We start from the raw sequence: 12,803 nt of genomic DNA on the forward strand, positions 1-12,803 counted from the left end.
TCACCTGATTGCTGCATGACTTTTTTATTGCTAAGTTCATGTAAAAAAGAAAAAGTAACTTGAGAGCATCATATGCATGACAGACACACCTATGTTTACATAATACTCAGCTCCATACTGAAAAAATATATAGCTGAAGGAATGGACAATATCTCTATGCTGCAAAAGATGCTTAGGAGGAGACACAAATATAGCAGCTTTGATGTGGAAATAAAATACGTCAGCTATGCATGAGCCCTGCTGCACATGGACTGATGCATGCCAGAAGACATGCCTGGGGCAGGGAACAGCGCTATTGGGGAAGTCTTGATATCGGGGAAGCAGGAGAGTAGGCTGTGAGAAGGGCAGAACAACTGGGGGTCTTCCTGGATAGGAAGAGGGAAATAAAAGAGGCAAAAATCAGACCAGCCATGTGGTCCCATAGCAAAAGTAGTGGAAGAGCAAAGAGGAGATCAAGATGGCTGGAGGCAGGTGGGGATGAGGTGCTGGGCAGCAGGCAGGCCATGGCAGCACTGAGAGCAGTGCTGAGAGGTGGAGCTGCTCTGCAGGTGGCTGTGGGCCCGCACATGACTGAGAAGCATCCTGCTCCTTCAGCAGGTCTCAGGGAAGTGAAGTGCCACTGGGGTGGTTGAAAGAAAGGTCCTGGCCGTTTACACTGTGGATATTTATTCTCTGTGTTTCTGAATGTTTTCTTGCTGTCTTTCTGCCCCGTCTTCCCTGTACATCTGGTGGCAGACTGCTTGGCTGTTGGTTCATCCTTACAGCCTTTCCATTGTAAATGTCTTTAAAATGTATGCTGGTGTGAAACATGGCATAGACTCCCATCCACAGATTATTGGGCTTGTTGGTGTCCAGCTGGGGAAATGTTGTTCACATTGATGCCTGCAAGACCAGCCTAGGAAAGTCCTCTTAGCCACTTTCATTGCTAGCCCAAGCCCAATGTGTTCACCTGGAAGCTGGAAGCACCTCTTCACACAACTGGATGACTCGTAAGTCTGAGTGACAAGACTTTGCCTTAGTCTTCATCCTTTTCTCTGGCTGGAAATGCATCCTTTCCTTCTAGACGTATTCACAGATCAGTTATCTCAGTGCTGTGAGTGGACTTCCCAGGGAAAAGGACTGGGTGCAAATTGAAAACTTGCAAATCCATCACTCCTAAGGGATTTGAATATGCATTAACAGGACTGAATAGGGAGGTAGACAACCTTTGCAGAACACCTCAAAATTTCACTGTATAATCATTCTGCATTGCATCTGTCCCTGCCTGTTGTGGACATGTTAAAGTAATCTGTGGTGTAGTATAGGCATTATTGTTTAAGGTAATCTCACAACGCATTAATCAAGTAGTGGGTTCCTTTGGGAGAGTAGAGCTAGTTTCACCATCTTACTTGCAATATGTGAATGTAAATACAGATTTACAGTCTAGCCAGTGCAGTCAAACTGTTGAGCTGCAGGCGGGAAGAGTATAAAATGTACACTGTGTACAGGCAGTGAAATCCTAGATTATGTCTATTCTTCTCATATCTCAAGCAAACACAGGACTACTAAGAATATAGACTGTTTTAACCTCCTGTAGTAAAGTGAAATCACTTAAATATATCTGAACACTCCCATTATGCCTGTTACATAGAGGCAAGATTTAGGTGGTTGCCAGATGTTATACCCTCATGAGTTTCCAGGCTTAGGATTTTTTGGTACTGTGCATTCTTTCCTTCTTGCCATCCATGGGCCTGTAATGCAAGTTATCCTGGTGGTTTGGCTATTGTGAGCTTGCAAACCCCTGGCACTATGGTTGCAGTTCCCTGCAGTGAGAAGGTAAACCCAGCCCTGGAAACCCTGTAGGAGTCCTGATGGGCACTGAGGAGGGGAAGACTGTAGAAAACTTTATTTGGAAAGTCTTCACAGGTCTTCGTGTTGCTCTTCCGTGCAGAAATTCTGTATATTGTAGTCTACTAGGCTTTATGTGTGAATAACTGACGCCGCTAGATTTACACAACTACTTTTTAGCACTGCTTCTGTGTAAAAACAGGCCTCTACAGTGTCTTTTTATGTGGAAATCTTGTAGCTGGGTGTGGTGGGGAAGCCGTTCAGTGACTCATACTGTAGGGAATTCCCTGATGAATTAGAGTATTTTTACTTCTGGACTTGTGCACAGTTTCCTTTAACGCTGGAGTGAGCGGCTGATAAGAGCAGACTACAAAGGCCCATTCACCGTTCAGCCGCTGCATGTTGAAATAGGGTGTTTATGCTTTGCAGAGCTGACAATCCACCCCACATAACGCAGTAGGTTCATGGTATTTTCGTCATTAGCAATCCCTGGTGCTCCAAGTGTCACAGCGCTGAAAAAAACAAGGCTGAAGCCGTTGGTGGTGAAGCGCACCCGAAGCAGGAATGGCTATAAATAACATTGATCAGTCTGTAAATGTCAGGCTTCCTGACAAAACCCAGTGTCTTTGGCTGGTGGCAGTGCTGATGGCCACCTGTCAGTGGAGCACCGAGCCCGGGCACATCAGAGCCTGTGTGAAACAGGGGGGTTCTGGCTCCCCAGGCACTTGCCACACTCCTGTGCTGCCTCTTTGAAGGAGGGATTCAAGGGTACTTCCTCCAGCCCTTGGCATGGGTCCCAGGTGAAGCCTTGGCTGTGTCGGGTCAACCACTGCTGCTGGCACCAGGGGAGCAGGGCACTCCTCCATGGACTCTGCAGGGCTTTTGCACTGTGGTTCTGTGCAAGGCACTGTTACGTTTTTATTTCCCTTTTGTAAAAAAAAAAAAAACAAACCAGAACACAAAAACACGACAAACCAGCAGAAAACAAAGCAAATCCAGTATAATACCTTGACACAACTTTCTAGCTATATAAAGTGATGTCTTGCTGTTCAAAATATCACACTGTAAATGCCAAAACAAAGCCAGGCATTTGGTTTGGAGAAGACACTTCTTATTACTTGGTAAAAAGTAAATAGTGAAATGACAGGGAATGAAATAAGATCTTTGGAAAAGCTGTTTTCTCCCTTTTCCCTTTTCCTCCCTGCCTCCTCCTCTCCTTCCTCTCCTGCCTCCATCTCCCCCCCCCGTATAACAACTGCCCATTTGGGTACGGTAATTCCAGAGAGTAAACTTTAACGGGAATGCCTGAAATGTGTCTGCTTCAGCTTTGTGTTATGTCTGTAATTTGAATTATTTGCATTTTGGAAAGGTATAAATTGCTCTGGTGTACTTTGGTTGGCCGGCGGCCAGGAGGGAGTTGCCTCGGGCCCCGAACCAGGCGGGCTGCTGCAGATGTGGCAGGCTTACAATGGAAACTTTTGTGGTCGAGCAGCCCTCACTCCTCCAGCACACGCTGACAGGAGGCGGCATCCCGCCTGCTCGCCAGGGTCCCCGGCGAACGGGCACTGGGGCAAAAGCGCTCTCTCCGACATAGGCAGATTGTCTTGAGGCCCCGGACTTCTACAGATGGTTGCGAAGCCATTACTCCTTTCTCTCCTTATTTTTTATATTTTGGGGATTTTTTTTATATTTCAGCTGAACTGTATAAACCTGCAAAACATGTTTACTGTAAGAGGTTGACGTAGTGGTCTAAGGTTTCCCTCCTGGAGCTGGTCCCAGTCCGTGGGCGTTGAGATTTCCCTCTTGGTTCACCAGACGTAATATGAGGAATTGTCTTTCCCCCCTTTTTTTTTCTTCTTTCTGTCTCTTGCTTCATAACAACTTTTCCTCCCTGTGTTTTTGTTAAATGAAATGTCACTAGCTGTTAATGAGTTGTCTATTCCCTACTTCTTGCTTCTCTTCCCCTTCCCCTCAGTTGCTGAGCAGCAATGGTCTGGACAGTCTCAAGGGAATTTCTTGGAGCAAAACCTGTATTGTTCTTACTAGCTTCCAAAGACTAGCCATGGCTCTGGATTTCTATTTTCCTAATAGTTTAGATTACAGCATTTTAAATATTTCTGAGCAAACTCTCTTTGTCATCATAAAAATTTCAAAAGCGTATAAAGGCAGTGCTGCGTGAAGTAATTGAAAGATTAGCTAGAGATGGAGTCATTTTGAATTTTACTGAAGTATCGGCAGGAAATAAAAACCAGAAACCTGAATCAGATCATTCCTCTTGAAAAGCAGAAATTAAATGCAGCAAAAAAAGCTGAATTTCTGGTAATCCATTTGTGAAGGCAAATTGAACACATGTTAACTACTAGTCTGGGTGTCTGTAGATTGAAAACAAAAAACCCAAAGCACCAACGAACCCCTTACAAAGAAGAAGAGCAAAATGTGTCAGCGCCAGTGTTATGGTAGCGTTGTATTACTTTTAGCACTGATTGAATTAACTGGGGGGAGAGGGGGAAGGGGGTGAGGTGGAGCTACAGGGGCTCTATAGGGAGAGGGCTGGAGATGAAGGAGGCTGCTTCCAGACAAGGGATGTGTCCTGGCTTGCCAAATTTCGATCAGTTTTTTTTCTACTGACAGCTCAGGGGAAGCATCTGTTGGATAAATTGTGAAGTGATCGCCAGTCCTCCCGAGAAGTCTGCTTCAATTCTGGCTCTCTCCAAAGGCATCGTTAAGGAGACTTGAGCACAGTCTGGCTGCTCCTTCTCTCGCCTCAGCTGAACGTGGCAGTACCAATTAAAGGGATTCCTTTTCCAGGGTCACAATTTAAAACGTAGGAAGAAGCTAAGGGTGGATCTGCTAATTGTTTCCTACAGAAAGACTTACCAAATCCACTGTGCTGTTTGTGCTGCAGCTTTCACGTTGCACTTCTTTCCATACATTAAAAAGAAAGGGGTTTTGGACATTAAAACAATCGCCAAGGCTAGTCCCTCAGCATCATTCCTTTCACAGTAGGACAGCTGTACACAAAAATATTATTTACAGACACTTGTAATAAATCAGACAGTTCTAAATGCGTCACCTTCATCCTGGCCATGAAAGTGAAGAGAGAAGAAAAAGTGTATTCAGTCTTTTTACCTTCCCAAGAGCTGTTTTTCTAAGGCAGGTCCACGTCTATGTGATGAAGTTCAAAATAACTAATATTTGCATTTGCATGTCCCGATGCTGCAATAAAGGTACAAAAGAGATGACATAAAGTCTCATTTTTCCTTTCCATTCTGGTGACATCTGACAATGGTGCGACTCGGGAAGCTGCATGTATCCCCACTGCCCAACTTAGCAGTCTGCTTGTGGCCTTCCATACATGTTTGTGTTTTTCTAGGCTTGCAGAATGGAAACTGTATGTTTTGTATTATTTTTCTGTTTTCTGTTGAGTTTTGAAGCTGCAAGGAAATAAAAATACCTGTTATTGATCAGTGACTCCTGTATCAGTGAGTTACAGGAAAAATGACTAGATAAAACCAAAGAAAAGTCCAAAAGAAAGGTCCCAGAAAAAGTGATAGCTGTGGCTTAAATCCATGTTTGCTTGAAAACAGGAATTTAGTAAATTAGGAGGACCAAACACACCACTAGAAGCAGCTTCAGAAAACTCTTAAGTGGGACCACTGTAGCTGAACTAAACCAACTTTAAAATGAAATCAAAAGCTGTATTTCCAAGCCTGTGGCCTTGCCTTTTGATCCAAGAAGCAGAATTATGACAAGCCAAGTTAGGAGTATATTAAAATTAAATACTTCATGACTGAGGAGCTTCTTTAATACTGCTTGTTTTGTTTTGTTTTTTAGTGATCAAAAGGCCTCACAGGTAGAAGTGTATTTTTTCTGAAAGTTTGGGAAACTAAGGTGTAGAACAGTTTTTTGTTCAAACTAGTAGCAGAATAAACTCCTGGTGGCTTTCCCCCATTGCAGTATTATGCACTCTGGACTGTGGTTCCCCCCTTCAAAAAAGTTAAGTAAGTGAACTCCCATCGCTGGTTACCCAGATGGCATCCTGGTTGGGCAACACTTGGACGATGCATTTTGAGAGCTGTTTTTCATATATGCAGTGCCCCTTCAAAGAGATTTTTTTTGCAAAAGTCATTCTTTTGTTGGCTTGGGAGAGGAAAAAAGGACGGAACTAGATATCTTTTTCTTTTGTCTTTTAGATGGTCACCATGTGTGGGAAATGGAAGCCAAAACCGACAAAGAAATGTGCAAGCCAGTAAGTCTGCCTTAAATATTTTAACATCAAGATAAAAAATATATATTGCCTTCTCCAGCACTGTTGCTAAAGAGGGATTTCCAAGGCTCTGGCACTGAAACAGAACAAGTACTTAGGCCTCCCCTCCTGGAAATCTTTCTTTAATGGGAGCATGGGGTAAAAAGCCTTTGTTGGAAGCTATCCCAAAAGTAGGAGAGGCCATTTGGAAAATATTTTTTCATTGTCCGGGATGGGCCAGCCCCATCTGCTCATCTTCTGTCTTGCTGGGTCAGTTCTTCCCTTTGCTCCCAAAGCAATTTCTGAGCATTTTCCTTGGCTTTTGTCTGTCTTCGGCAAAAGAAATGTGAGTCCCCTCACAGGAGATCAGCCTCATGGTTGGAAAAGTGTGGCTCCCTCAGTCATGACTGTAAGTGGGAAATAAGGCCACTATTCCACCTCTGCAGGAATATGCAACAGTTTGTTAGCTGCAAACCTGCTGGAGACATGGAAGCAGACAACTCAAAGACCTGAATGTGGGCCAAATGCTAAGATGAGCATTCCCTTTCATTCTTTCAAAAAAGTGCCAAGGGAGGTTTTGATGGTCGTAGCAGATTTCACTGTGCATTTGTGTAAGCTGATGCCCTAGCAGCTAACTTGTTCCTTAGCCCCATGCTGGAGCATTTTGGTTTTGACAGTGGAAGATCATCTACACATCTCCAGCCCTGATTCCTGTAGCACCAGATGTTCTTCCAAGATCTCCTATCCACAGAAACTAGCATGTTTAAAACTTCTGAGTTGTTACATGAAAAAAACATTTCATTGTGGAAAATGGAAGTATCTGAATAATCAAATGCCTGTTCTAATTCTCCTTTCAAAGGAAGTTAGTTGTGTAAGGGTTACATATACTGGGGATGACCTGCCAGCCAAGCAATTGTGCTTTCTCCTCCTGAGTTAGGACCACAAGTTAATTGTGGGCCCAGATCCTTGTCAGAGGCAGGAGGTACAGAGCCTTGTCTGTATGCAGTGTCATATTTCCTATCAGAAAAGGAAGAGATAAAAGCTAGTGATTTTGAAAAGACCTGAAACATGCTAAAATCTTATTTTCCTACTTCTGAAAACTTTGGCATGGATGCTGGGGTGGTGGGTAGCCATCCCTGCCCACAAAGCCCACCACTTCCCTTGCAAAGAGTGTGTTCCTCCTTGTGAGCCCAGGCACCTCCTCCTTGCAGTTAACATGTGAATCCTATTGTACGGCTCAACTGCCTTAGTTGTGCCTTGACTTTCTGTTTTGTTGCTTTTGCAGAATTCGTTGGTGGTTGAGATACCACCTTTCCGCAATCAGAGAATTACCAGCCCTGTTCAGGTCAACTTCTATGTCTGCAACGGAAAGAGAAAGAGAAGCCAGTACCAGCTTTTCACCTATCTTCCTGCTAATGGTAACAAAATATATCTGTGCTAGTAAAAATAAGAGATAATAATGACTACTTAGATACAAGGTGCTGATAGTTCTTTAGTAATTGAGTAATTTGAAGATATACCTGGTACTATGAAATGAGAGTGAGAATCAAACCATAAGCACTGCTTTCTCTGCTGCCCACATAAGAGACCTTCTCTGCAGATTATTTTCTTTCATAGTGGTGGCAGAGAACTGTTGGAACAAGGACTTTTTCCGGTTTGGGGAGTTGAAGAGCCCCAGCACAAATTCAACTGTGTAGCCACGAACTGTGAATGTGCTGAGCTCTCTGCTAAGTTGCTGTTAACCCTCAGTCTCACTTTGTGTCCCCAGAGTGTACCCTGCATTTGAATAATACTTCTGAATGCGCACAACAACATTATTAGCATGATGGGCCCTAAGCTGGAGGTGTGGGGGGATTCTCCTTCTAGTCATCATGCACCTCGCTGTCTCTCGCAGGGTGAAAATAGCGCTCCAGGCTGATGTTGCTCTTGGGTAGCAATGAAGAGCGCAATATGAATGGAGATCAGAGTGCTCCATATGAAATGCTTGATGTATAGGAAATGTTCAAAAACACCTGTGCCAGATTTTTTTGACACTTATATTGGTGGCTCTGAAGTGACAATAAAGTCACTCTTGTTAGCTGAATTCAAGCAGGCTTTTATGAAGATTTTAATAGAAGTAAATTTAGGTTTCTTTAATTTGAAATGGCTCTTTTTCTGAGAACAGTTTCTGGGGGAAAGTAGGAAAAAAGGATGGTTGTTTTGTTGTGGTTGTTTTGGAAGGAAGAGAAATTAGAAAAATTATTAGTGTCATGCTTTTTTTTGTAGATGTTCCAAGCGAAAATAGTCCTTCTGAGGGAAATCCCCACAAAGCAATACTTGAGTCATGTCACATGATGACAGGAGACCTGCCAACTTTTTGCAGGTGAAATCCCATATAAAATACATGTTTGGAATTTCACCCAGTTACCTTGAGTGTGCTCCAGACTTTTATCAGGACTTCAATTAACATAAAAGTACAGGAAACCCTACATGGGCAACCAACTGTTTATTGCATGTGCTGTGTAACTGTGCTTCGCTGAATCAGCCTTCTTATGCAAACTTCATCCCCAGTGGATATGTCTCTGTATTTTTAAAGTCTGTTCATCTCTCAAATTGGAAAGGAAAAAGTTGTTATTCTCTTGCACAACACTTTTCAGCAACAAAAATCTGTTGTAGAGGCCAACAGGTATTGCCTTGCCACCTACACATAAGTATTTCAGATATATGCCTGTTGTTAACTGCTGCTTATTAAGTGGCATCTTTCCTTTCCAGCCTTTACATAGCCCATTTTTTAACATTTTATTCTAAACTATGGAAATAGTTTTCACTGCTGCAGAATTGGTTTATACTACCACCATTCTCAGTTTGAAATATTTGATGTTTCATTTGATGTGAAGAGATGGGAGTATCTACCCAGTGAAAGGCAACAGAGAACCAGCCTAAGCTTTATTCTGCAAAGACATCTTTAATTATGGTAATTTTTGAAAACATTGGGAATCTTGTTTAGTCTGTTTTGCTGATCTAAATTCATGTGAAATATTTTTGTTTCAGTGTAGGGAAACCTGAAAGAAAAAATGTAACACAGGGGCAGGGTAAAGGGAAGCAGGTATTCGTAGTAAATATGCCTCTAACCTGCACCTTCCTGTTTGGTTCTCCACTCATGTTCTCTTAATATGTATGTATATATGCATATAGGTAATTGGAAAATATCTTATGTTCTTTGTGAACTTTCTCATTAACAGTGGTAATAGTGAATGTGCTTCTGCAGTCATCAGAATTAATAGTCTAGTATGTTTTTATTAGGCCTGTGTTGCAGCTGTTTTGCCCTTATAGTGATGGTGGTTGTTTCCATCGTGCCTTTCAAAGGTAGATATGATCACCTTGGCTACATATTGAGAAACTATGCACAATGACTGAATCAGTCATTTACGCTGCTGTATTTCTAGGAGTCATTTTAGGATGTTCGCGTTATTTGATTTCAATCACAACATTCTTTTAAAGTTTTGAGATATTACAGAAAACTTAAGTTCAGCTCATGAAGAAAAAAATACTTGCGTCAACAATCACTGAGTGATCAGTGTAAAAAACTGTAAACGAGATAAGCTCTGTTTTGGTCCAGGTAACACTCTGTCGCTTGTTTAAACAAATCCAATGAACACAGAAGGTGTAGGGTTTTGACAAGCAAATGTCAGAGTGATCATCAAGTGTAAAATGTGGTTTTACACAAATCAGATGGTATCCTGTAAGCTTCTTCTCCTTCCGTGCTTTAGTACTAGTCAAAATGCTAACATTTCAGTGCCTACCATAATATTGAAGGTATTTCTGCATGAGGGATCCTTTAAAAGCTGCATCATGCACAGTAGACATTATTTTACACCTTAACTGGATTGTGCCAAAGCAAACCACTGTATATGGATTAAAGCCTCAGTACTGTGTGAGCCTGATGTCCATGCTCCTGGGGTGGATGTGGGCACATGCAGATGGTGCAACCAGTGGGAGAGCCATGGGCTCGCTGTGTGGCTCCCACCCTGACCATGGAACAATAGGTTTTTTTTTTTCCCTGTAGCTCCTATCTCTCCTCGTTCCCTAGGGGAAAACAGCCAGTGGATCCAGGGACACATGGACTCATTCATCCCATCTCCCGCGGATGGTCCTATAGCATCTCTGTGGAGTACAGCTCTGTGACACACAGCCAGCACAAGCTGCGCTCTCCAGCAGTGTTACGGTTTCGCTGCCATAAGGCCTCTCCCATGCTGCAGAGATTTGGCAGGATTGTACTTTTTCTCTGTGTTAACTCAAGTGTTTTGCAAAGCAGGGGCTTACTTGTTGAAGATGAGTTCCTGCCTCAGAAAGAGGAAAAAAATGCTGTAAAAATTAAAATCTCACTGCTCTGTAAATGAAAACTTTAAATAACAAAACAAACCAGAAAGTAGAGGCTTCACAAATGGGGCCAAGGTCTGGAAAATGGGCTTGCTTAAGTCTTTGGCTTGGGACAGACCATAAACCTAAGTACTTGTAATCCAGTTTTAATTGAAATTTTGATTTACTGTTCTGCTGAATTTAAGCAATCTCAGAATCCTGTATTAGCCTATATTGTGCTAATATAGGCTAATAGTTCTGTTTCACACAGAAATGACTGTAAAGTCATCTTTTTTTTTAGCATTGCTTCACTATTGCACATCGCTGTGCAATTGCGTATCAATTTTGTCCTGGAGCCTGCAGACTGTAGGCTCTTGAGACTCCTCCCCAGACATGCCTGACACAGAAATACAGGTAATTTCCATACCATTCTGGCACAGGTGAATTCCTGCAGCTCATATGGTAAGTACTGATACATTTTGCATTGCCACATCCCATCAGAATGTGAGGAGGAAGGCACATGATCGGACACTGCAGTCAGGAGTCTGAGACAAGCACAATGAGCAGATGCTTGGATATTTGGCTTTTAAAGTCCCTCCACTGCTGCAGCTCTATGCAGGTGTGCTCTGCAGCCCCACTATGTGCAGCAGAACACTTTTGGAAGATCATTGGTGAGCTCTGCACTTGTGAACAGTACCCTCTAGAAAAATGCTTGGGTTTCATTTCTGGTTATGAGAGTGTATCATTTTGCTTCTACGCATTTGTTATACCATTGGCCCATATATGCATTTCAAAAAGGAGTTATAGTCTTCTGCAGTCACTAGATGTAAGCAGTAGCATTTGAGATATAAACTAATCTGGAAAGGCCGAAGAAGAACAGAAGCAACCAGACATGCATGCTGTGGTTCCAAATCCTGTGCTTTCATCTGCTAAGAAAGCTGAAGGAGTTCTCCAGTTCGGAAGACTTTAAACAAAACAGTGAATGATAAGGGTTAGATGTCTGTTTATTCAGACTTTTTTAAAGTAGTTACATCAAAATAGAGAAAACATGTTCAAGAACTTACTTTTCACATACAGGAGTGAATGCTCTCTATGCTTTCTCTTATCTCAATGAATATTGGTATCAAGAATGGTGAACATAGAAAAGTATTTGAATTTATTTAGACAAGTAGTGGTATTTGACTAAGAAAGATTAGTTTGTCTAGGAAATATTTAATAAGATGGAAAAAGGAAAGTTGATATGGTTGTTTTACTGGAATGAAAAACATGCTTTTGCAAAGAGTTGATAAAGTATGTCTGTTTTCTGTTTCTGTCAGGCTTCTTCATTGTCAAAGCATTATTAAAAAATCATTTCACTACTTCAAGTATTTATTAAAATGGTGTTGATATGCTGGGCAACTTTAATTTTCAGACACATTTCACCACACATAGGCCAGATTTCCAAGTACACTGCCTTCACTCACAGGGCTAGCTTTTCTGCAGTTCCACTGCCTCCTTACAGGCACCTGCACAAGCCCAGGATGCTGAGCTCCTCTGAAAACCTGGCCACATAGACAATGGCTTGGTGGGGATGGAGGTCCTTTGAATCTGTGGGTACAGACCTGTGCTGAGAGCCTACCTGTAGTGCCTAGATATGCCTCAGTATTGTTGGTTACAGCCCAGTGGCGCAAAAGTGAAGCTCTTGGAGTGATTCTGAAAGGGGTGAGCGGTGCCCACTGCACATTGCTGTCAGCATCCTCCTACCTTCCTGCTTCTGCTCTAAAATTATCTCATGCCTGCCCTACAATCAGCAGTTTTCTAGTGATTGCATTGAGCAGCCGTGCCTGTTTCACCTCGTCTCTTCCGCCCACAACTCACTCTCTAAGTTAAAAGGTGACAATCGGCCGCCTTAGCTGGAAACAATAAAAGGAGGATGCAAAGCATTGCCGCTCTCATGTCACACACAGCATAGCTTTTGCTGATCATCTCCTGACACCTCTCACCTCTTCAGTATTCATTGAGTTCTCATGCTTGAGGCTGGCAAAAGTATTATCCTAGCTATGTCTGCAAAATAGTAGTGATTTGGGGGTGGTTGGGGAAGCAAGGCCAAATTCAGTGCCTGGGTTGTGAAAGGGTCCTAACCAGTGGCATATGCAACATGACCACACCAGTGCCATGGCGGGCAGCATCTCGATGGTACCTTGCAGCTGGCCCGGGGAGCCAGAGGAAGGGACATGGGAGTCAGTAGGAGTGCGTTACACCTTGTCCCTCCTTAGGTTAGGGCCATATTCCTGGGGCCATGTATGAGGGGACCAAGTGCAGCTGAGCCAGGCCTGAAGCCTTGGACCTGCTGGAAGTGCTTCCATCCAGCCCAGGGAGCTGCCAGGTTGCTGCAAAGCCTATGCAGATCAGG

General features: G+C 43.0%; 1 protein-coding gene across 6 annotated transcripts in view; it reads left to right on the forward strand.

The window, feature by feature from the left end:
- NFATC1 (nuclear factor of activated T cells 1) overlaps nt 1-12,803 on the forward strand; it is a 116,301-nt gene that overhangs the window by 62,419 nt on the left and 41,079 nt on the right. For all 6 annotated transcript variants that reach the window (XM_061449629.1, XM_061449628.1, XM_061449624.1 and 3 more), the window contains exons 7-8: nt 6,021-6,076; nt 7,359-7,491. In XM_061449629.1, the coding sequence (XP_061305613.1) occupies nt 6,021-6,076; nt 7,359-7,491 (189 nt within the window). The remainder of the gene's footprint in view (nt 1-6,020; nt 6,077-7,358; nt 7,492-12,803) is intronic.

The sequence above is a fragment of the Pezoporus flaviventris genome, unplaced genomic scaffold (assembly GCF_033815535.1).
Source record: "Pezoporus flaviventris isolate CSIRO_AGI_PZ_B2104156 unplaced genomic scaffold, CSIRO_AGI_Pfla_v1 ptg000007l, whole genome shotgun sequence".
In the NCBI taxonomy this organism is placed as follows: domain Eukaryota; kingdom Metazoa; phylum Chordata; class Aves; order Psittaciformes; family Psittacidae; genus Pezoporus; species Pezoporus flaviventris.